The sequence below is a fragment of the Hordeum vulgare genome, chromosome 3H (assembly GCF_904849725.1).
Source record: "Hordeum vulgare subsp. vulgare chromosome 3H, MorexV3_pseudomolecules_assembly, whole genome shotgun sequence".
NCBI classification, from domain to species: Eukaryota; Viridiplantae; Streptophyta; class Magnoliopsida; order Poales; family Poaceae; genus Hordeum; species Hordeum vulgare.
In genome coordinates this window covers 488,578,964-488,600,841 of record NC_058520.1, presented here as the reverse complement: position 1 = coordinate 488,600,841, position 21,878 = coordinate 488,578,964, and the positions used below count along the sequence as shown (strand labels likewise).

Sequence of the window (21,878 nt, the reverse complement as noted above, 5' to 3'; positions counted from 1 at the left end):
GAAACCATCAATATTCCATCACGCAACCCCGTCACGAGCTCCAGCACCACCACGCAGAAGTTGTACACATCGCTCTTCTCCGTCAGCTGGAACGACCGGTGGTAGTCCGGGTCCAGGTACCCCGGCATGCCCTGCAGCGTCGTGCATCACACCACCTCCCGCCCGGTCGCCGTGAAGCATGGGGCTCGCTTCCCCACCGCCCCCGCCGATGCTTTGGACACAATGCTGGTGGCGCGCTGGTGCGGGGAGAGGAGGGGGCTCGTGGTCGATGAGTCGGGGCGCGGCCAACGACGGGAGCGCGACAACACTGCGAGTAAGAGGAGGAGGAGGAGGAGGAGGCACGGGGGCATCTGGGCTCTGGCGCGGCGTGATCCGGGCGGAGTCGTTCGATCGGGCCGAGGAGCGAGGAGGAAAGATGGGGAACTTGGAAAGGGGCAGCGACCGGCTGCCACGTATTGTGCTTGACGAGTCATTTCACGTTTAGTTGAAAAGGTTGACCAGCCAACCCAACAGAATACGGAGCTGTAGGTGAATCGGTGACCGTATAATCACCTCTTTACGTATTCAATGACCGTACCGAACGTATTCCAAAGTTTAATGATTGTATTGTGCTTTGACCTCAAATTAAATGGCCGTGAGTGTATTTATCTCAAAATCAAACTTATTCCAACTTTTATGAGCACGGTACTTATTTCATTTCACAAACAATTTTTTTTTTCGCGAAGTGGTCGCACCCGGTTCCCACCCCAAAAGTCCCAGCCACCGAATTCTCCAATTGGCCATTTCTGCACCGAATCTCATTCCCATCCCAGCCCACCACTGTAAAAGGGCGGTCGTGACAGTAGGGTTTCCCGATTCCCACCCAGCGTACAGACTAGGCGAGCCGCCCCCGCTTTCCGCTCCCTCTATCCTCCACACGCCTCGTCCCCTCTCCCCTCGCCCGCCGCCGCCGCCATGGGCAGGGGCAAGTTCAAGGGCAAGCCAACCGGCCGCCGCAACTTCTCCACCCCGGAGGAGATCGGTAACGACCCGAGCCCTCGCTCCTCCTCGATTCCGTTCGGTCCCGTCTTGGTCAAATTCAGCGCCAGCTCGTCGGCTTTGTCTGCCGCCCTCGTCTAGGCGACTGCTTGATCCGGTGTTGCGGCGAGGAGGCTTTTCTTCTACCTCTTTGGCTTGGTAGCGGTGTTCCGGTTGGATAAGGGTAGCTCGCGGTGACGTCGACATGCCTAGTTTTGCCAGGATGCACGGGTTAGCATAAAACGATTTGATTACATGATGCTATGGGCCGTCGATGATGGGGTCTTCGCTGATCTATCCTGGGCGTCTTTTGTGCTAACGTTTTTGTTTGGTTTGGATGCTCATAGACTACACATTTTGCGTATTTTCCCCCTAAGGTTTAGATGCTTTCTCCATCCCATGACTGGACAACTTACATTTGCTTCTTCCCTTGATTTGTAAACGGACTTTCCATTCATTTTCACTCTTATCAGAGCTTCGCAGAAAAGTTTATTTGTGAAGTTTAAACGCAGTGAGAAATCAATAGCACCATGTATTTATCTAGTCTCAGACGAATAAGCGTTTTCGAGGCATTATACAGGAGAGATGCTACATTTGAATTTGTTTGCATACCTCTACAAAACAGTTTTTGGCTACTTTCTTATATATTTCGTTGCACCTCAGTGACTATTGAGTCATTTGTATTTGGCAATTTTACTTTTGCTGTTCTTTTGTGTGTAGCTTTGACATATTTCTGAATTTTAAATGCAGCTTCTGGAACTTCTGGGCGCCCACGCTCGTTTAAGAAGGTTTGCACCTTCCAAAATTGAATTAATTTCATCAACATAATATTAGATTACCTATGCCTTTGTTGTGCTTGTATTATAAATGTTTGATTATAACATATAGTCACTGGGGTGCTACATTTGCTAATCTGATTGTGTATTATTATTTTTTTGGCAATTGTTACAGCCAATTTCATAAACCATTGGGGAAAATGACAAGAGTTCTTAAGTGCATATAGATGAAGTGTTTACGTGTAATGCAAATGTGATCATGATATACTCCTTTCTGATCATCGATTTTTTTTTAATATAGAATGTAGCTGAAGCAGAAGAGGAAGAGGAAGAAGTAGAAGAATCTGAAGAGGAAGAATCCGAAGACGACAGTGAAGAGAAGGTTGTATGCACTTATCCATTTGGAAGTATATGTTCATGTGCATGATTAATTGTTTACCAATCTGATTCAGTTTATAATATTCCAGAAACATAAAGGAACTGAAGGTGTTATTCAAATCGAAAATCCAAACCTGGTGAAAGCAAAGAATATAAAAGCCAAGGAAGCTGATGTAAGTGTGTTACAACCAGAAGCATCTGTGATGTTACTGCTGGTAGCTAAATAGCATAAAATACCATGCCACACCGGTTATAGTATTAAGTTTCCTCGTCTTCTCCTCCATTGCCTTTGCTATGTTGTTACACAAATGGCGTTGCCCAGCTATTTTCATTCATGAAAAGTGAAGTGGAGAACTCTTTATGAGCTTTAAAATTACTTTACACGTTGATACAAAATATTGCCATACATATCACCAACTAACTAAGCTTGAACGTTTCAGCTTGGAAAGACAACTGAACTCTCGAGGCGTGAGAGGTACTTGCCTTATTCCATGTTTTCTTTCTTCAACTCTGTTTTTGTATCATATCTCACCGCAAATGCTTGTGCACTGCTTCTGTGTCTACCTTGAGAAATGGTGTAACATTAACTGTAACCTCTGGGTGGGCGTGCCAAAAAAAACTAACATGATGAATCAGTAGATAAAAAAACCCTGCATGGTGGTACATATTAGTGGTTGGCATATTATCTTCTATGTTACATCATTCCCACTGGTTTGCAGGCTCTCATGAGTCTGTAGGTAGCACATCTCAGATTCGTTTTAGTGTCTAGTCACTATGTTGGCATTCACCTTTCTGTAGAGATGGTCTTCATGGTAAACAGTTCCGTGTAAAACTGTAAGAGAGAGTATGTGTGTGAGTGGAAAGAATACAGCAGCTATTATGTTGAAGTTCATACCAGCCCATTGCATTGTTATATATATTTTTTGTTTCATCAACTCTGCTGACACACTGCTGTCATGTTTATTTTTAGGGAGGAGATCGAGAAGCAAAAATCTCATGAGCGTTATATGAAGCTTCAGGAGCAAGGCAAAACAGAACAGGCGAAGAAAGATTTGGGTGAGATTTTTTTTTCCATGTTGTGCTTACATCTATCTTCTCTTGGCGTCTCTTGGCCATGGTTATATATGTACTATTCACATGGACTGCTACAAGATCGGACTCACATAGAAACAGACACCACAATAAGGAGAGTAACGTTTCGTGAATAGGTTATTGATATCAGCAGCACTAATGAACTCACAGCTATTGCCCAATCATATTTAGTCATCAACTTGTTAAAGCTTTGCATGCATTCAATCTTGAAGCATTACGTGGAAGTTGCAGATTGCCATAACTATTGTCTTGCAAATGCAGAACGTCTTGCTTTAATAAGGCAGCAAAGGGCAGATGCTGCAAAGAAACGTGAAGAGGAGAAAGCTGGTATGCCCCTTGATATTCGTCTATTCTTGTTAAGCTCAGCATCGTTGCCCTGCATATCGTATTCGCATATAGTCTTTCACCGCCACATGTCTCACCAGTTTCCCATGCTGGAGCATTTGTTCCTTCGATATTTTTCACTAAAAGGCATTTTAACACCTTTGAGTAGCTCCAACTTCTTTATATATAACGGGGTCTGCAATTTGGGATTTGTGACGGAATATGAGTTGTGAATGGGTACTAGTTATGTATGGTTCAGAGTGAGGGAGAGAGCCACACTTTTCAAACCTAGCGGCGCGCCATGATGGACAGAAGCACACGAGAGGAAAGCTGAAGCGCCTAGGCGCCATGTAATTTTTGCATTTTGTACCTTGACATTTAATCTTCATGATCAGACCCTTCCACCTCTCCCTTTATCTTCCTCAAGGTAGCATTTTGTATGGCTCAATCGAGTGTGAAAATTGGACCATTCGAAGTTTAGAACCCAACAAATAACCTCCGAATCAAGATGCGATTGAGAAGAAACCTGCACACTGGAGCTGTCATATAGACCACCAAAGTGACCTCAGCCCATGAACAATAGTCGACTATCTCCCTTTCCAACAGTGAGTCGCCTAGAACCTACTGCCGTCATCCCTAGTCAACGCATGCATGAGGATCAGAGAGGGAGAGGTTAGCACAATGACACTGTTTGCATGCTGCTGCCGTTGCACCTAAGTCGCTGCTGCTGTTGCGCATGAGGTGTAAAGGGGAATTTGGGCACTGGGGTTCCGTAAACTGGAATTTCGGAAGCTAGGGATTTGGCGATTGGGTGTTCTAGAGCTGGTGATGAAATTGGGAGCATTTCAACAGGAATTTTATCCATTTTGTCTTCTCCTCTACAAATTAGCCAGGCCTGGAAGAGGCGTGGGCTTCCTCACATGCGTGGTGTATGCACCACTTGGCAGCACGCCATGTTGGGCGAGATCCTCCGTCTTGCCTCACTTTGAGCTAAACTGATCCAGAAAGCCGGTCTAGGGGTCAGTTTTCTACGCTTTCCATCTTCATGGACTTGACGTGGGAATCTTTTGGAGATGCTCTCTATATGTACTGCTTTACACTAACATCATTTTATCCATGTTGAACAAAGTGTTTGCATTTTCATTTCCCTAAGAACTTCTGAACAGTAACATTTTTAGTTAGGGAATATTATGAGTTACGCACTGAATCATATCCCGTTCTTTGCAGCTAAAGAACAGAGGAAGACCGAAGCACGCAAATAACTGTGAAGGTTGTGGAGGCATGAGCTGAGCTGAGCTTTGTTGGCTGGATATTTATTTCTATGCATCTTAGTATATTTAAACCAGGGTCTCTATTCCATTATCTACATTTCCATAAAAGTCGTGCATTTACCTAGTGTAAAGTAGTCCTGTCGGCGTGTCTCGCTGTAAACTTGAGCTTGGCAGGGTACAAATTTAGTGAGAATCAGCTTATGTGAGATTTGCTTTCACTAAAAAAATGGTATGGAACATAACTGTTGAAATTTGATGTGTTGAGTCCCCAGATGATGTATGAGCAGCAACGTAGATGTGATGGCAGGCGTTGTCAGCGAATGCATTGTGGGCTTCATTTATGTCATGGATGATGGGGGAAGAGCGCTGTATGCCATCGATCGAATACATAGTTAGTCCTGTATTTTGGATGATGTCCTGGCTCCATTGAGTCCTGTATTTTGGAAAAATAATATTCGGTACACATACTCAAAAATATGCAAAACAAATCATTTTTATTTGGAACACATAAGATCTTTTTGTATTAAATAATATTTGCTTCTTTTTGGTTTATAGGATTTAAATCTGAAATCTCATCAATCAAGATGAATTGTGAGTGGATGACACTAGTTTTGATTAGTCAATAAAATATTTCTCATATATTAAATTTTGAGTCAATAAATGTAGCATTCTTCTTTTTATTGAACTTGCATGATGCATGTAGAAAAAAAATTGTATAGCCAATAATCCTTTTTCTTTTATCTCTATGAATTAAATATTCTCTTTCTTTTATCTCTATGAATTAAATATGACGTGCGAATCAAAGCAGTTTAACTCAATTAGACTCAAAATAAGCCTAGTATAATAAAAAACTAATTTTTTTTAGATGAAACTATTAATCGGAAAGAAGGGAGTACTGTGATTTGTAGTCTACTCATTTTGACCCAAATATAACAAAAGGAGACCCATTTTGATTTATGTATTTATATATTCTAATCCGCTACATATGACAATGAAATAAACATCAACGACAATTCATAAGTGCACACTACACATGTGTATGTGTATATTAATTTTCAGAATTTTTGGAGGTATAGCAAAAAAAAAAATTGAAAAAATAAAGGGCTCAGTGGAGCCCCTCCTCCAAATCTCATTTTCAGCATAGATTATGGCCATTTTGAAGCTCCCTTTTTCTTAGCAATTTGTAATTCAAAATTTAGAAGCATACAGCTAGTGCCCACTACTCCGTCACCTCAACTTACAAAGCATAGTTCCACGAAACCACTCGCTCGCCCATGACTTATGGGGTCTGAAAGACTTGGGCTCCTTCCAAGGTCTATCTTTTTGCCTGACTTGCTATTCAAAACCGGATTTGGACTGCCGATAAGCTCAAGAGGCACGGTTGGCCAAATTGTGGCATCTGTGCCATCTGCAAGCAAACTGAGGAATCAATGAGCCACCCATTCTTCAAATATCGATTCACCTTGAGGCTTTGGGGGCATAATCTAAGGCTTGGCTAAACCTGGTGCACACTGACACTTCTCACTGGACACACAGGTGTTCCACCAAGGATTGGTGGATCAATATGTCTGAAAAGAATACTAGCAACCGAAAAGCGATGTCGTTTCTCATCATGCTAGTTTGTTGGACGATTTGATGTGAGCAGAATGCTAAACCTGGTGCACACTGACACTACCGTCCGACTCTAAATTACCGCTGGCACGAAGCACTTGAGAAACATCATGCCACGAGTAGTGGCTTTGTAATAATTCTATTGCTTTTGGTCGTAAAAAGCAACTCTTAACTTCTTAATTAATGGATAAGGCAAATCTTTTGCCTCCGTTCCATTTTTTTTTTGAATTATCAAGTATCCTTTAGAAAATCAACATGATTACACATTTGTATAAATTTCATTATGAAATACATTAACTTATGAGGTATACAAAAACAACAAAACCATTAAAGTAGTGCATGTTCTAAAAATCCACATAAATTGTTTTTTCCCTATAGCTCACATGGATTTCATCATATGTGTTCACAAACATGTAGAACACATCTATATGTATTTGATATTTTTGAATTTTTAGGTACTTCAAATTTCTTTTTTTCTTTCTGAAATCCAAAACAAATTTCTGATACATCTCCTCCTAATACCGCGCTTGGTGGGCAGGCAGTTGTGTAGAAAACGCACCTAGCACTTAATCGACTTACTTTTTTTGAAATTGCACCAAATTGACGGTTTATTTTATATAATCTGCTCTAAACAAATGGCCAGCTAACATATTGAAATAAACAATAAGATTTTCAAAAATGAAATACCATAATCGTGACAAACATAGCCCATAAATGTATGCGCACAATGGCCTCTTACAGTTAATGCTGTAGTTAGCATGTAGATTTTATTTGCTTTAATTTCTCACAAGACGTTTCAAAATGTGTCAACAAAAGTAGCCAGTTCAACCAAAGTACCTTGGCATGTTTTTCTTTGACTACCAAAAGAACACTATACCCTTCCAGGGTAATATTTTATGTGTCCCCAAAATTCTCTATAAAGAAAAGCTATAAGTAGCTATAATGCTATACCTTCGCAAGGTAATTCTAACTCAAACCCACTCACTCAGTTTTGTTACAACAGCTGCTCAAACCTTGGGCTTATTCGTCACTAGCATCCCACGGAACAATTCCTCCCACCGCGTGTAGAAACTGGATAGGCCTTGTATGCCAAAATCGGATATGCCTTTTGGAGGATAACGCAATACGTAGTGGCTTTATCAGTACTAGATGTGATTGGAAGTTTGGAACTTCAATGCACAATTTTGTTTTTCATCATCTTGCGTTTGTTGGCGTCCAGGTATTTCTTCCGAAGCCGTATGACCTTAGGAGTAACCTGATCAGGTTCAAATGTCAACAACCCGGTATAAAGCAGCATAATATAAGAATTTGCTTCCAGTATGAAACTGGAATAAGAGCACACACAAATAGAAAACCAGCTAGACTAATTTTCTTTACGAAACTCTAAACTAACACCATATTTTCTGTTTGGACTAATTACCACCCCAACACATTAGCAGAATCATTATGGATTTCAGTGCCCACCCACTGAGTCGTCAATATTGTACTCCATCTGTTCCTAAATGTAAGTCTTTTTAGACATTCCAACAGGGGACTACATACGGAACAAAATGAGTAAATCTACACTCTAAAATATGTCTATATACATCTGTATGTAGTTCAATAGTGGAATCTCTAAAAAGACTTATATTTAGGAACGGAGGGAGTATACCATATAAACTAATACTCCTGTAGGTTGTGATTCTTAAATTTTTATGTACACAAAGTACGGTTCCCTAATTCAGATAGAAAGTTACTTTAAAAACATGCTCCCATCCTACTGCTTCCTCCGTCCGGGTTTTTAAGTGAAGTACAAACTTTTAGGTCATCAAACTGACTAACAAAATATGTGTAATATTCCACAAAAAGTATACATGTTTAAAATTTCATCCGACGACAAAAATAACCCCACAACAACAACAAAGCTTTTAGTCCCAAACAACCACACATCACTGTGCATGACTAGTTCTTTGGGTTTGTTGCAGCAGTTATGCTGTAGGGACCTCCCTTACAGCTGTCAATATTTTTTTGTCCTACCTGACCTCTTGATATTATCAACACACTTTATCCTTCCGCTATGCACTCAGTGCTTCTGAAGGCCTGCGTTGTATATGCTCAAACCATCTTAGACGATGTTGGACAAGTTTCTCTTCAGTTGGTGCTGCTACCCATAACTATCACATGTATCATCATTCCAGACCGGACCCTTTCTAGTGTGACCACATATCTATCTCAACATGCACATCTCTATTATACCTAATTGTTGGACATTTGCCTTTTAGTTGGTCAACATTCTGCCATACAATATCACCGGCCGAATCCTTTGAACAGTTTGCCCTATATTATTGTTCTTCTATAGAATATCAACTGGTGCCTTTTAGTTAGTCAACATTCTGCCATACAATATCATTCGTCGCACAAAACGTCTGTTGGTGCCATCAAGGAGTCGTCCAACTCAATGGTAGAGCTCTCGTTCTCTCCATTGAATAGTTTGTCTAAGTACTCTCGCCATCTATTATTGATCTCCTCGTCCTTCACCAGAAGTTGATTTGTTCCGTCCTTGATGCATTTGACTTGGTTGACATCCCTCGCCTTTCTCTCAAGGATCTTGGCCATCTTACAGATGTCCATTTCGCCTTCCCTCGTGTTTAAAGGCTGGTAGAGGTCCTCATATGCATGACCCCTTGCCACAGCTCGCTTTGCGGTCTTCTTTTGCCACATTGTACTTCTCAATGTTTTCTACACTCCTATCTAGGTGTAGGCGTCTTAAACAACCTTTCTTCTCCTTAATACTCACTCCGTTCCTAAATATAAGGTGTACTATTTTTTTCAAAAAGTCAAACTTTTCTAACTTTGACCAAGTTTATAAAGAAAAATATCAATGTGTAAAATATCAAATCATTGTCACTCGATTCACCATGAAATATATTTTACATATTTCGTATTGTAAATATTTATGTATTTTGCTATAAAGTAGACAACGTTTTGAAAAACTAATACACCTTACATTTAGGAACGAAGGGAGTAGCAAACAATCTTTCTTTTCCTAATAGCCTTCTAGACATCATAATTCCACCACCAGGTATCTTTAGCTTCGCTTCTACTTCCCCTGTCACCCCAAATCCTCTAATCGTTTGAAGCCACCTTTTGAAGGTAACTCGCCAACTTCATCCACATATTGTTTGCATCACCTTCCTCCCAAAAGCCCTTTTAACAACCCTCTCCTTGAAAGCCTTAGTTGTCTCCCCTTGAGCTTCAACCACTTTGTTTTAGCGATTTTGGCACGCTTATCCCGCAGGACACACACCCGAAAGCGAAAATCAGCCACCACAAGCTTATGTTGAGGGACAACATTCTCTCTAGACAAGCACGCATGTCTTCTCTTCTCAAGAGGACAAAATCAATCTGCATAGTGTTGACCACTACTAAAAGTCACCAGATGGGATTCTCTTTTATAGATTAGCGCACCACTAAGGATGCGACGACCCAATCCTTGCTCAGTTATCATCGTATCCAGATCAAGATATGGCGCGTCACTAAGAGTATTGCGGCCCAACGAAGTTCTTTTGGCTTTTATCTCCATAAGAGTGGCTGCGTTTTGACGTTGGCTCGCAAAGCCTATCACAACCCTCCTCCTTTACCCGGGCTTTGGACCGGCTATGTTGAGACGACAAATCTAAAGATAAATTGTTGTGGCATATAACCCATGTTTCACTAGTAAAATTGAAGATCCATAAACCCAGGCCCAACTTATAAACCTGGATAGAGGTAGTAATACCAAACTGCATGGCAAATAATTATGGACTGTTTTCTTTGCCTTCAGTTTGTTTTTACTATTGTCTGTAACTGACTGATGGCTTACTCTTATCTGGAAGAAATAACACCACATACCATCAGGCAACAAGATCTTTATTTGGTTTTAGACTCTAAAGTTTATCTTTAAAGCATCAACATTTTATTTTGACAGAAGTTCTCATGTAATCATTAGAAATTCAATATAAACAGGCAAGTGTCCATTTTTCTAATTTCAATCAATCAGGAATGGGGACAATGCTTCTGGGAGTCTAGAAGAATCAATTGTTTATCTCCATTTACCACACTTCTCAATCATCTCAGATAATAGATTAGAGTGAAAATTCTGCACGAATTAAATGTTTGAAGAACTTGAGAGAAAAACTTGCCTCAATAAGCTCATCTACAGCAACATATCCAATTGCTTCTTCCAAAGTCATCTGCATGGTTCAACAAGCTTCCATTAAGATTATGTAATAGCTAACAGTAACTGTGTTTGGTTAGATGAGCATTCCAAGACATTTCTTCATCAAAATAAAGCGCGTATTTAAAGTTATCCGTCCTCAGCTCTGAAAACCAATATTAGTGCAGTCATGATGTTCTAGGGGCGTGTTTGGTTGCCCGCGCTGCACCTGCATGGCATCCAAGATGTAATTTTCAGCTTGTTTGGTAAACCGTATGGCCATCTGGGCCTGGCCCAACTGATGCAAAAAGTACCCTCTCAGCCAGGCTGAGAGCTACGCCGGATTCAGCTGTTCCTTGGATGCATGCACGAGTCGTGCAAAACGCCCTTCTCCTCTCCCGTCGCCCCGATCTGGATCAGGGAGGGAGATCGCCTCGCCACCCGCGCCGCCATGCCTCCGGCCGCCAGCCCCGCCGCCGAGCGCCTCCCTCCCGTCGCCCCGATCTGGATCCCGAGGGAGATCGCCTCGCCACCCGCGCCGCCATGCCTCCGGCCGCCAGCCCCGCCGCCGAGTGCCTCCCTCCCGTCGCCCCGATCTGGATCCCGAGGGAGATCGCCTCGCCACCGGTTGCCGCGCCGCCATGCCCTCCGGCCGCCAGCCCCGCCACCGAGCACCTCCGCTCCCGTCGCTCCGATCTGGATCGGGGAGGGACATCGCCTCGCCACCGGTTGCCGCGCCGCCATGCCCTCCGACCGCCAGCCCCGCCACCGAGCACCTCGGCTCCCTGCCCGATCTGGATCGGGGAGGGAGATCGCCTCGCCTCGCCTCTGGTCGGTTGAGTTGATCCGCTCCCTGCAGTCTACCAAACATCATCTCTTGTATATAGCATCTCTCATGCAGTAATATCACACAATCCACCAAACACACATCTCAACCAATCTCTGCATCAACTCAACCAGGCCACACTCACCCAGGATCCCTCATGCGATGCAGGCTAGAGCCACCCAGGCAACCAAACACGCCCTAGGTACATGAGCAAAGGACATACCAAGCGAGGTGGAGACAGGCGGATATTTTCATCCTTCCCGGGAGCTCGGATGTTTGTAAGCTCTTTAGTTCTCACAGGATTGATCTGCCGAACAGCATTATTTCCATGTATTAATGGACAGAAACTGATTCATGCTAAGTAAATAATCAACTTACCTCAAGATCGCTATCACGTGAATGCTCGCCAACTATCATGCCTTCGTATGTCTTTCAACAAGGAAGAAAGAGAGTTAAGGTAATCTCCTGCACCTAGAAGGTACTATAACAAAATGAAGTGATAACTACCTCCATCCCAGGAGAGACAAAAAGAGTACCACGAGCCTCTAAACTCATGAGTGCATGTGAAGTGATAAATCCTCTGCCAACAGATACCTATATATGAACATGGAGAAAAATCAACTTCCACTTGCAGAGTTCAGCAGCACATATGTACTGTTCAAAGTACTGTTTCTATTTAATTAAGATATTAAGATATGCATGCTTCTTTGCTAAAAATGAACATCAGTATTAATACCTTATTGCAATGTAAAATATGATTTACGTATAAGATAAGCAAATAAGAGTAATGTAAGAATATAAGATTATGAAGGTGCTGAAATTTGATTTACCAGAACTCCTTTTCTAACAGTGCCCAGTGGACCTCTGTATTTAGCATATGCTGCATTAAAAAAAAAACATCAGTTAAATAACAAATTTATTGTGAAATCATAGGTCAAGAATTCCTGAAATCTAGCTAGGCATGCAAGGCAAACAAACTACTGCATTTTGATGCAGCAAGACACTAATCTTCTTGTGACATAGCATAAATTTTATTTTGATGGTCTGTGGCAACTGTGTGCACATCCATAGCCTGAAAATTGAAGCTATGCAACAACAACAACCAAGCCTTTCAGTCCCAAACAAGTTGGGGTAGGCTAGAGTTGAAACCCATAAGATCTCGAAACCAAGTCATGGCTCTGGAACGTGGATAGCTAACTTCCACGCACCCCTGTCCATGGCTAAGTCTTTGAAGCTATGCCATAACAAAAAAAATATTGTTGACATCTAGCTAAGGTAAACAGCACAAGGTGGTAATAACACTTTTAGAACTGGCTGCGGTCCTTTGACTTATGCAGTTGACTGAAAATCAAGGACTAACAGCACTAACAGCAAAGTCTGCACAGATGATTACATAAATTGCCTCTACACTGGGAAGATGAAAATTCTGATTTTGATCATTCCTATGCACTTAAGTCTATGAATTCATGACATCACTATGTAGCCTACTATTTATCTACAAACAACATGTGTGAGTTACAGACTTCAACCATTATGTAGCACTGAATCATAAATAGCATCATACCCTGGAAAGCCCGGTGCATAAATCCAGTTCCACGTGTAAAGCTGTTGAAAACTCCTTTAACACCCACCAAACCCCTGCATTCATAATAGATCACTTGATATTATCTGAATCAAAATCATTAGTGCATATTACATCGAGTCGAAGGAATAAGTAGATTCCAAAATTAGGTTCTTTTGATTTTACAGTAAATTCTACAGGGGGCATATCTATGAGGTAAACAGGCAAATATACAAATACGAAAACAAACATCATTGGCCAAAATTATAGAAGTAAAAGGTGAAATATAACTAATCCGTATTATATTAAGTACAAATGGCAAACCAGTCAGCAAGTATTACATGCTTTTCAAGGTAACAAGTGACCCAACTAGTAATCAGCAGAACTGAGAGCACTACTGACCTAGATGGACAGGTCATGAAGACCCGAGTTCTTCCAACTGTCCCAGGAACAGGGCCCATGTCCAACAATTCCCCCTTCCTGTTGTTAAGAGTTTCCAACACAAATCCGATATGCTCCTCGTCCACCTACAATATCCAATTCATAAATTGAAAATATAAGATCAGAACATGTGAAGATAAAGAAGATAAAACAAAGCAATCCTGATTTCTACCTCGACAGTTACTTCTTCAATAGGCTCTAGCCTTTCCCCACGCTCTGTTTTATACCTAATTTACAAAAGAAAACTCGTCATTCTCATAGTGGACAAAGTGCACTCAAATTGCTCAAAAGTTACACGTATTAGAAAGGAAGGAGTGAACATGATAGATTAAAGAAACAAATATAAACATCTAGCTAAACAGTAGAGACAGTTGGCTTGCCAGAAAAAGAGTTTGCATGCAAATGAGACATAACAATGTTTGTGAATTATTGGAACTCACATCACTCTTGGTGGTGAAACTGAAAGCTCAAATCCTTCACGTCGCATGTTCTCAATTAAGATTCCTGGAAGTTAAACAGATCATCCTATGATGTCGATGAATAAATTTCTTATTTATACCACATAAAATTGCCATGAGGTACTTCAAAGTTTTAAACGAGTTGAATAAAATTTCAGTTAGAACAGCAGGGATTTCGTCAAAATTTCAGACCTAACTGAAGTTCTCCCCTTCCTTGAACTTCATAAGATTCTGACAATGGTCCAGGAAGAACATTAATTGCCAAGTTTGTTTCTGCCTCTGCCATCAAACGGTTCCCAATTTTCGCTCCAGTTACCTGCAAAATTTAAAAATCAAGCGAAGTCAGCCAAGTTCAGATTTTCATTAAATATCACCCAACAAATTGACAGATTATGCTCCAATGAGTGCATTCTAGTTGGCACCGGCAACATGTAAAGTTAGACTATAGAAATGCTATTGGATCTTATGTCATTTAACCAATGACAAAGTCCTCATAAAATTCCACATATGATGACATAAAACGGCGTAATCAGAATTCAGAAATACGTTGGTGTAAGTTTGTGATGTCAAACATTAACAAATGCCAAGGAACTTCACAATAAATCTATCATGGTGCATACTGCAAAAAAAAAACTTATATTACTGGAAAAAGAAAAGAAAAAGGACAGTAGGAGGCTAGCACCATACCCTGGATTTACGCCCCCCCCCCCCAATATATTTAATGATAGTAGAAGACTAGGTCCTTACTCTCAACTACCAATTTAGAAGCACATTCAGAGGACTAACTGCAAAATACATTTGGGTAAGTTTGATGATTCAAGAACAAATTCGTCATCCATCATGTACTGGAGGTCAGCCTTTTCCATCTATCCATGATTTGTAATTGAGCAATGGGTTGTCAGCGACATCCAGTTGTGTAACCAATTATAACATTTCACCTGGCCAAATGCCATACTTCTATTTTCCCCCAAAAAATGAAGATTAAACAGGGAATATTTTTAGTATGTAATACAGCAAACAAATCCAATCCAATCTGAAATATCTAGATATTTATTTCAAAAACCTGCATATGAAATCTACCTCCTGAACAAAATAGTTGTGTAATGCATAGAGCACACTATCATGGTTCCACGATAATTAACAGCTATTAAGGGATTTCTTAACTCTATATGAAATTGCAAGCCAACAATCAACCATACATGATCAGGCATGATAGATGTCACAACATCATTTATCATGTCTTGTTGACATTTATAATTTTTTTTGCATATGGCATACATAATAAAAACTGGTTGTCGAGCACTCTTCTTCTGACATGTGTAGACACTTTTTTTTGTTCCACTCAGTTAAATAGGAGTCACTCAGGTTTTGTACAGATGGAAAGAGGATCAAGACAAATCATTTACACTGAAAGAGGTGAACTGTTATTTCTACTTACATGAGTGCCATCACGGCCAGCCAGTGGTGAATCATTCACACCGAAAGTCATAGATATTGTGGGAGGGTCCAACTCAACTGCAGGCAGAGCAGTCAAAACCTACACACAACAATTACATTCACATATGAAAATATAGAATTGCTGACAACTGAAAAGGAGAATACGTTCAGCTACAGCAACAAGTAGCCCAATCAAAACATAGAGTTACCACTACCTCAGGATTTGCCACGGTGTGTCCAATTGCTGGACCAGACAATCCAGCCATTGAGATTATATCACCAGCTCCTGCAGCCTCTATTATTGCCATGCTTGTGCCTTTCTTTTTCATGAGCTTGACAACCTAAATTTATTTTGTAACATACAAAGGTCATTAAGGCATTTAATAAACCCAATTGGCAAACACATATTGAACGGCGAAGAATAGGCTCAGCATCAAAGAGAAAGCAGAAATTCAGTCACACCTTTCCATCCTCTATCTTCTGAACCCCTTCATCCGTGATGCGCAGGCCATGAACTTTATCGCCAACGCGGATAGCTCCAGAGGTTACACGCCCAGTGAGTATTCTTCCTAGATAAAAATCACGCTCCATCATGGAAACCTGTTGAAGACCATTACAAACTTATTTGAGTCTTTACAATTCAAAACATAGATGAATGCTAGATGGAACATCCTATTTAAACTCCTCTGTTTCAAAATAAGAGAGATTCACGCCCGAGGAGCATTATAGAAAAATAATAACTGCTGTAAGGATATAAAGGAATTGTCTAACATAAAATGACATATGTTGAAACAAGAAAAATCATATAAAGAATTATATTGTGGAAATTCCTTACCAATGGCTAAGAGACAAGAAATGCAACTCACTTGGAATAAAATACCTGACTACTTCTTTCAGACCAGTACATATGCGATTTCATTCATTTCTAGCAGATGACTCAAAAAATTAAAAATATCAGAGTCTGATTGTTGGCAATCTACAGATGTCAGTATGCAAGCAACAAGGACAGTTACAAGTTAGGACAGTGCTTGGTAGCTGGTAAACAATCGGCAGCGTAGTGCTCTTCTAGACATATTAGCCTGGCTGGAACTTACTGCATATTCCCATAGGCTATGTGTAAGGAAATGGACTTTTAGTTATTCCAATGGACCAAACATATACATGTACTAGGCAACAGCATAGTAGTAACTAATACCTACAGACCAACTCATATGATTGGCTACCATACATCTAACATCATCACACATGATTTTATCATGGTTAATGTGGCAAACATTTATCAAAGAAAGATGAAACCGCATACATAACAGCTTAAGTCAAGTATCCATGAAAATATGATCTGGGCCAAAGAAATCACAAGATATGTAGACATCCAAAATATGACTGGGTGAAAAGACTGAAAGTTGATATCATACTGCAAAAGGTAGTGAAACAAATTGATACTCATTCCTCAATAACGAGGACTAAATTCATACACCATCTTAGGAGACATACTACGAGAGGAAAAACTATCAACATGGAAGCATGGACAATAAGCTAAATGCCCCACTTCAACCACTACTCAGCATTCCATTATTAATGTTGAACCATCCAAGAATTATTTGCTTGCTGAACAAAGTAAGGACGAAAAAAGAATAAACAAGTACATATCAAGCACCTTTCATATTGATGCCTCCAGCACATTCATTCTTAAAAGCAAGAAACAATAGGGGATGACCTTCTTGCAATTTTACTAAGAAGGAAGGTAAATGCGCGCATCAAGATTATCATGGTTGCTGCAGCATGCGTAGGATGCCTCATGATTGTACCTAATGCCTCATGATACATCACCCCATGCACAGCTCACTTGAGTAAAACCAGCATGTTTCAAGATTGTATCAGATGTGCTAGCAAACCACAATTAGCTTATCCATCATGGCTGGGCTTGCTTAACCAGATGTATGTATCGAACTGGGCAGGAGACTGTATCAGTTTGGATATTTTTCAAGATGTCATCTAACTTGTCTTGGACCTTTTTACTCCGATCTCATTAAGATGGATAACTACTTTCCAAAATGGTACAGCTGTCTACAGGAGCTCAAGTAAACAAATTCCATGAAAAGAATCTGTACGGGCCAGAACAAAGAAAGTACAGGCAGCACTAAGACATGTGAAGCCAGAACAAAGAAAGTACAACGTAGACACGGCGCTTTGCATTGTAAGCAGTAGGCCAAACCAATTGATGCTAGTTCTTCGAAATTAACACTAGACGTCGTGAACAATTAAGGTGGGAATCATGTTGTAGTTGCTAATTTGAGAAGAACACTCTTATAAAAGTAAATGCAATCCACTTAATGGCCACTCACTCTATCATACACCTTACAAAGCATGGATTCAGGAATAACAAAGAAATATATAATGTTTTCTCATCTCAAACAAATATCATGCTCTTATGTTGTTCAGTACTTCAGTATACTAACCAACATTTGGAATGGAGCCTCAAGGTCCGCTTTTGGGGAACGAACATGCTGTACAATCGAATCAAGCAAAGGAGACATATTTTTTTCACTATCAGACGGGCACTTAGTGAATTTTAACGAAGCCCACCCTTCTTTAGCTGATGCATAAAGAACTGGGAAATCAAGCTGTTCTTCTGTAATATGCAAACAAAACAATGTTACTAAAAAAGAAAAGAAAAGAAAGTTCTAAGGCAAACCAATTTGAATTGCTAGAAATGCACCTGTAGCACCAAGATTAGCAAATAGATCAAAGACCAAGCTCTCAACTTCGTTGCAGGTTTCTTCAGAAACTGTTGGCATAGAAGAGTTACAACAAATACAAAGTACAAGGATACATGCCAAAAAATAATGCACATGTATCACATCTGCAATTAGCATATTTTTTACCTTGCGGAGAAAAATTACTTCGCTAGCAGGATAAAAAGGATTATAAGGACAAGGTAGATTCCTTAGTTGTAAGAAAAATTCCAGATCCAACTGTGCCCTTTGTAATACAAAATTTGTGACTAGACTTTCTAGATTTCCAATGATGTGGAGTTAACATAAGAAGAGTGATGGTTTAGTAGCCTCATTTTACAGTTAATTAATGACTAATTGCCTACTGTATATATTTCTATAGTTTTCTTCCCTTGCCTTCACTAAATTACCGCCACTCTAAGTTGACTTTGCATGCACCTAGTCTCCATTTATGTTTTGTCTGTATGATGCAACTCAACCTATGGACATGTCCGTCCAGTAACCTCCTTGTTTATAATGGAACAAACAATTACAACTTAGATGTTATGCTGAAGAACCAAACATTTCTGCTCTCCGTAAAAAAAGGATTACTTTTGTTATTATTCAAACTCATAAACTGCACTCATGGGCCGTGGACTACTGTTTAATGGGCAAAACTTCAGGTAACGAGCAGACCTGAAGGCCTATCAACCTTGTTGAGGAGGAGGATTGGGCGCAAACCATACTTCAAAGCCTTTGAAAGCACAAATTTGGTTTGTGCTAAAGGTCCCTCCCCAGCATCAACAACCAAGACCGCCCCTTCCACCATTCCAACAACTCGCTCAACCTACAAAAGGGCAATGGCCATCTCAAATATCACATCAAAATGGTCATTTCAGTCTTATAAGTAAGTACTGTATATAGTTAAACCAAAAGTGCTTACTTCCCCACCAAAATCAGCGTGGCCAGGGGTATCGACCATGTTGAGTTCATTCTCCTTCCAAGAGACAGAAGTGACCTGGACATATAACCAAAAGGAAACAAGACATGTCACATGCGTTGCCATATTATCTACATGGGAAAACGTTTGTCAACGTATTCCCTGGTACGACAATGCTTCATTAGGACAATAAAATGGGCCAGGCTAGTGTTCTGCTACTTGCGGCCCTCATTGCAACCCGCCTAAAGAGTTTGTGGAACTGCCAGAGAGTAATCAGTGGGTAACTGGGCACAGACTCTTAGCTCTAGCCAGCCAGTTGTTGAACCAGACGTGACATCCATCCTCACACTAATTCGAATTCATAGAGAAATGCACACAAGGTGCCGTTCAGGATGCACGCCAGCCTACGTCTATTGACAGAGGCCAATAAAATAGCGAACTGAGAGTGGCTTTTAGACCAGATCTCAGTCCTATGTCTGTGTTATAGCCCATCCTCTGACGCCCGCAGTTTGCTCGACGAAATGACGAGCAGGAATTCCTCGCGCGCAGCCTCAGTGGCCACGCACGAGTCATGCGGCTGCGAGAGGGTTACCTTGGAGGAGATGGTGATACCGCGCTCGCGCTCGAGGCTGATGTTGTCCATGGCGCGCTCGTGGGGGATGTCGGCGCCGCACTGCCGCAGGAGCCGGTCCATCAGCGTCGTCTTCCCGTGGTCGACGTGGGCAATCACCGCCACGTTGCGGATGCGGGCCGGGTCCATGACGCCTCCCAGCGCGGAGGCGGGCGGGCTGGCCGCGGACGCGGCCGCGGAGGAGTAGAGGCGGTGCAGGAGCGAGGAGGTGAAGGGCGGCGGGGCCGAGGCCGGCGAGGGGAAGGCGGGGCGCGCCCGGCCCGCCGACGAGCGGAGGCCGCGGAGCAGGAGCGCTGCGGCCATGTCGTTCGTGGCGGCGGCGGCGGGGGAGGGTGGTGCGTGTGCGAGATTTTGCGCGGTCGGTTCGGGTCGAAGCACGCGGCCGGTCGAGGGTTTTGCTCGGGTCTGGCGGGCTGACGGCCCGTGCGCGTGTGGTTGCTTGCCCTGCAACGCCATGACGCCAATGTCTTGTGGCATACTCCCCACGCAAACTTGAGTTTCAAAATTTGTCTATGCGGGCAAGAGTTTCAAAATTAATTGAGTTTATAACTTAATGAGAGTTCAATAAACAGTTCAAAGAAAACCAACCATGATTTTTAAGGCTATTATATTATACTAGCAAAATGGCTCATGCGTTGCCACGGAAGAAAAAACATAATCTTCAATGATGATGACCATATTATGTTCACATATCATCGCTTGATTTAGTAATTTTATACACAAATGCAAAAAATGTTTCTTCTTTTAAATTTATTCAAAAATTGAAGCAATCTTTACATTTTCAAAAAATATATATCATGGTTGTCAAAAATCTTGGTAACTCAAAGATTCATTCTGAATTTCAAGAATTTTTTTTAGAAAACATACAATAATAATTCGATTCATCCAACAGTTAATTATTCAAAATTCACACAGGTATATTGTCACAAAGACTTATAAGCATTAATGTTTAACTGCATACATTAGATCTTTCGTGAATAATTTTACAAATATGGGAATAATTTTAAAATCAAGAACATTTTTAACAATTCACAAATATTTATTAAAAATCGTGAATATTTTTTATATTTCGAACGGTTTTAAATATTTTTCTTTTGAATTGGCGACCAATTCAAGAAAAGACGAACATAATTTTTTATGTTGGAGGATTTTATTTTAAATTTACAAATATTTTTTGAAACGCATGAAGCTTTCCTGAATAAGCAAACATTTTTATAAATCAGTCATATATTTATTAAATTCATGGACATTGTTTTGGAATTTGCAAAAAAATATAAAATCCGGCGCTTTTTTGAATCCTATTTTTAATTCAAAATAAAAATTCGTCAGCATTTTAATTCAAAATTTCTATTTTTTAATATGCAAAAGTTTTTGTAATTCTGAATTATTTAACTTATAAATAAACAAAAATGGAACGGAAAATTTTAAATAAAAAAAAGAAACTATCAAAACAGGCATTAGCTATTTTTAAAATTTTAAGACATTTTTTAAATGCATTAACATGTTTTGAATTAGAAAGCATTTTGTTAAATGCCTTTAATAATTTTTAATACATGGAATTGTATTTGAGATCATGGACTTTGCTTATTGTACAAACATTTTTTCTAAAATTGCAAACATATTATTGTATATGCGAGTATTTTTTACAAAACACCGAGCAGTTTTTAAAGTCACAAACATTTTAATTTTTTAAATATGTTGATTTATATTTTTCAATTTATTGAAATTTTAAATATTATTTGAAGTTCTAATTTATTTAAAATAAAAAATAAAACGGAACTGAAAATAAATAAATAAACGGAACTAAAAGTAGGCGCCTGTGCATGGGCCGGCCCATACGGTGTGCTGGATATTCTTCCAGCTTGCAGAGCGTAATATAGGAGATTTTTACATGGGCCGGCCCAGTCTAAGATTTTTCGCTTTGTGAAACATTTTCTATTACTTACCGGTGGCATGGTGGGTAATTTATGCAAAATTTAGGGGTAATTTTCAAGACGGACGACCAGAAACCGAATTTGCTTCATTATTATATTATATTATATTAGGATAAAGGAAAGGATATCACGATGCCCATGCAACCGCCTCGGCTCAAAAAAACTTGGGTTCCTCTATCTCTCGTCGGTGTCACTGTTGGTCCATATCATCTCTGATGGCCTTAGGGCCATGGGGCGCGGTGGATTCTGATGAGAGGCGATTCAATGCACAAGTTGTGGAGTTAGTTGACCCC

General features: G+C 40.6%; 2 protein-coding genes across 2 annotated transcripts; one reads left to right on the top strand and one right to left on the bottom strand.

Moving 5' to 3' along the window:
- The first annotated feature begins 781 nt into the window (after positions 1-781).
- On the top strand, positions 782-5,114 carry LOC123444427 (28 kDa heat- and acid-stable phosphoprotein). Its single transcript, XM_045121130.1, has 8 exons — positions 782-1,021; positions 1,768-1,805; positions 2,095-2,175; positions 2,261-2,344; positions 2,612-2,646; positions 3,142-3,227; positions 3,525-3,590; positions 4,815-5,114. The coding sequence occupies exons 1-8, from the start codon at positions 955-957 to the stop codon at positions 4,847-4,849; spliced, it is 492 nt and encodes a 163-aa protein (XP_044977065.1). The 5' UTR covers positions 782-954; the 3' UTR covers positions 4,850-5,114.
- Positions 5,115-7,204: 2,090 nt separating this feature from the next.
- On the bottom strand, positions 7,205-20,013 carry LOC123444426 (50S ribosomal subunit assembly factor BipA). The gene is made up of 19 exons (XM_045121129.1): positions 19,613-20,013; positions 19,024-19,098; positions 18,777-18,927; positions 18,086-18,154; positions 17,826-17,998; positions 15,829-15,966; positions 15,582-15,707; positions 15,368-15,466; positions 14,122-14,245; positions 13,912-13,975; positions 13,644-13,698; positions 13,433-13,557; positions 13,034-13,107; positions 12,300-12,349; positions 11,977-12,063; positions 11,848-11,898; positions 11,693-11,776; positions 10,630-10,680; positions 7,205-7,724 (listed from the first exon to the last, which is right to left on the bottom strand). The coding sequence occupies exons 1-19, from the start codon at positions 19,952-19,954 to the stop codon at positions 7,641-7,643; spliced, it is 2,022 nt and encodes a 673-aa protein (XP_044977064.1). The 5' UTR covers positions 19,955-20,013; the 3' UTR covers positions 7,205-7,640.
- Between the last annotated feature and the right edge of the window lie 1,865 nt (positions 20,014-21,878).

Bases quoted from the DNA above. Each gene is read 5' to 3' on its own strand.
- LOC123444427 (XM_045121130.1), top strand. From the start codon at position 955: ATGGGCAGGGGCAAGTTCAAGGGCAAGCCAACCGGCCGCCGCAACTTC. The intron at 1,022-1,767 runs GTAACGACCCGA...TTTTAAATGCAG, and splicing joins CTCCACCCCGGAGGAGATCG to CTTCTGGAACTTCTGGGCGC. The intron at 2,647-3,141 runs GTACTTGCCTTA...GTTTATTTTTAG, and splicing joins GAACTCTCGAGGCGTGAGAG to GGAGGAGATCGAGAAGCAAA.
- LOC123444426 (XM_045121129.1), bottom strand. From the start codon at position 19,954: ATGGCCGCAGCGCTCCTGCTCCGCGGCCTCCGCTCGTCGGCGGGCCGG. The intron at 13,108-13,432 runs GTCAGTAGTGCT...TTATGAATGCAG, and splicing joins TTCATGACCTGTCCATCTAG to GGGTTTGGTGGGTGTTAAAG. The intron at 7,725-10,629 runs GCAAGTTTTTCT...GAACCTGATCAG, and splicing joins CTGTAGATGAGCTTATTGAG to GTTACTCCTAAGGTCATACG.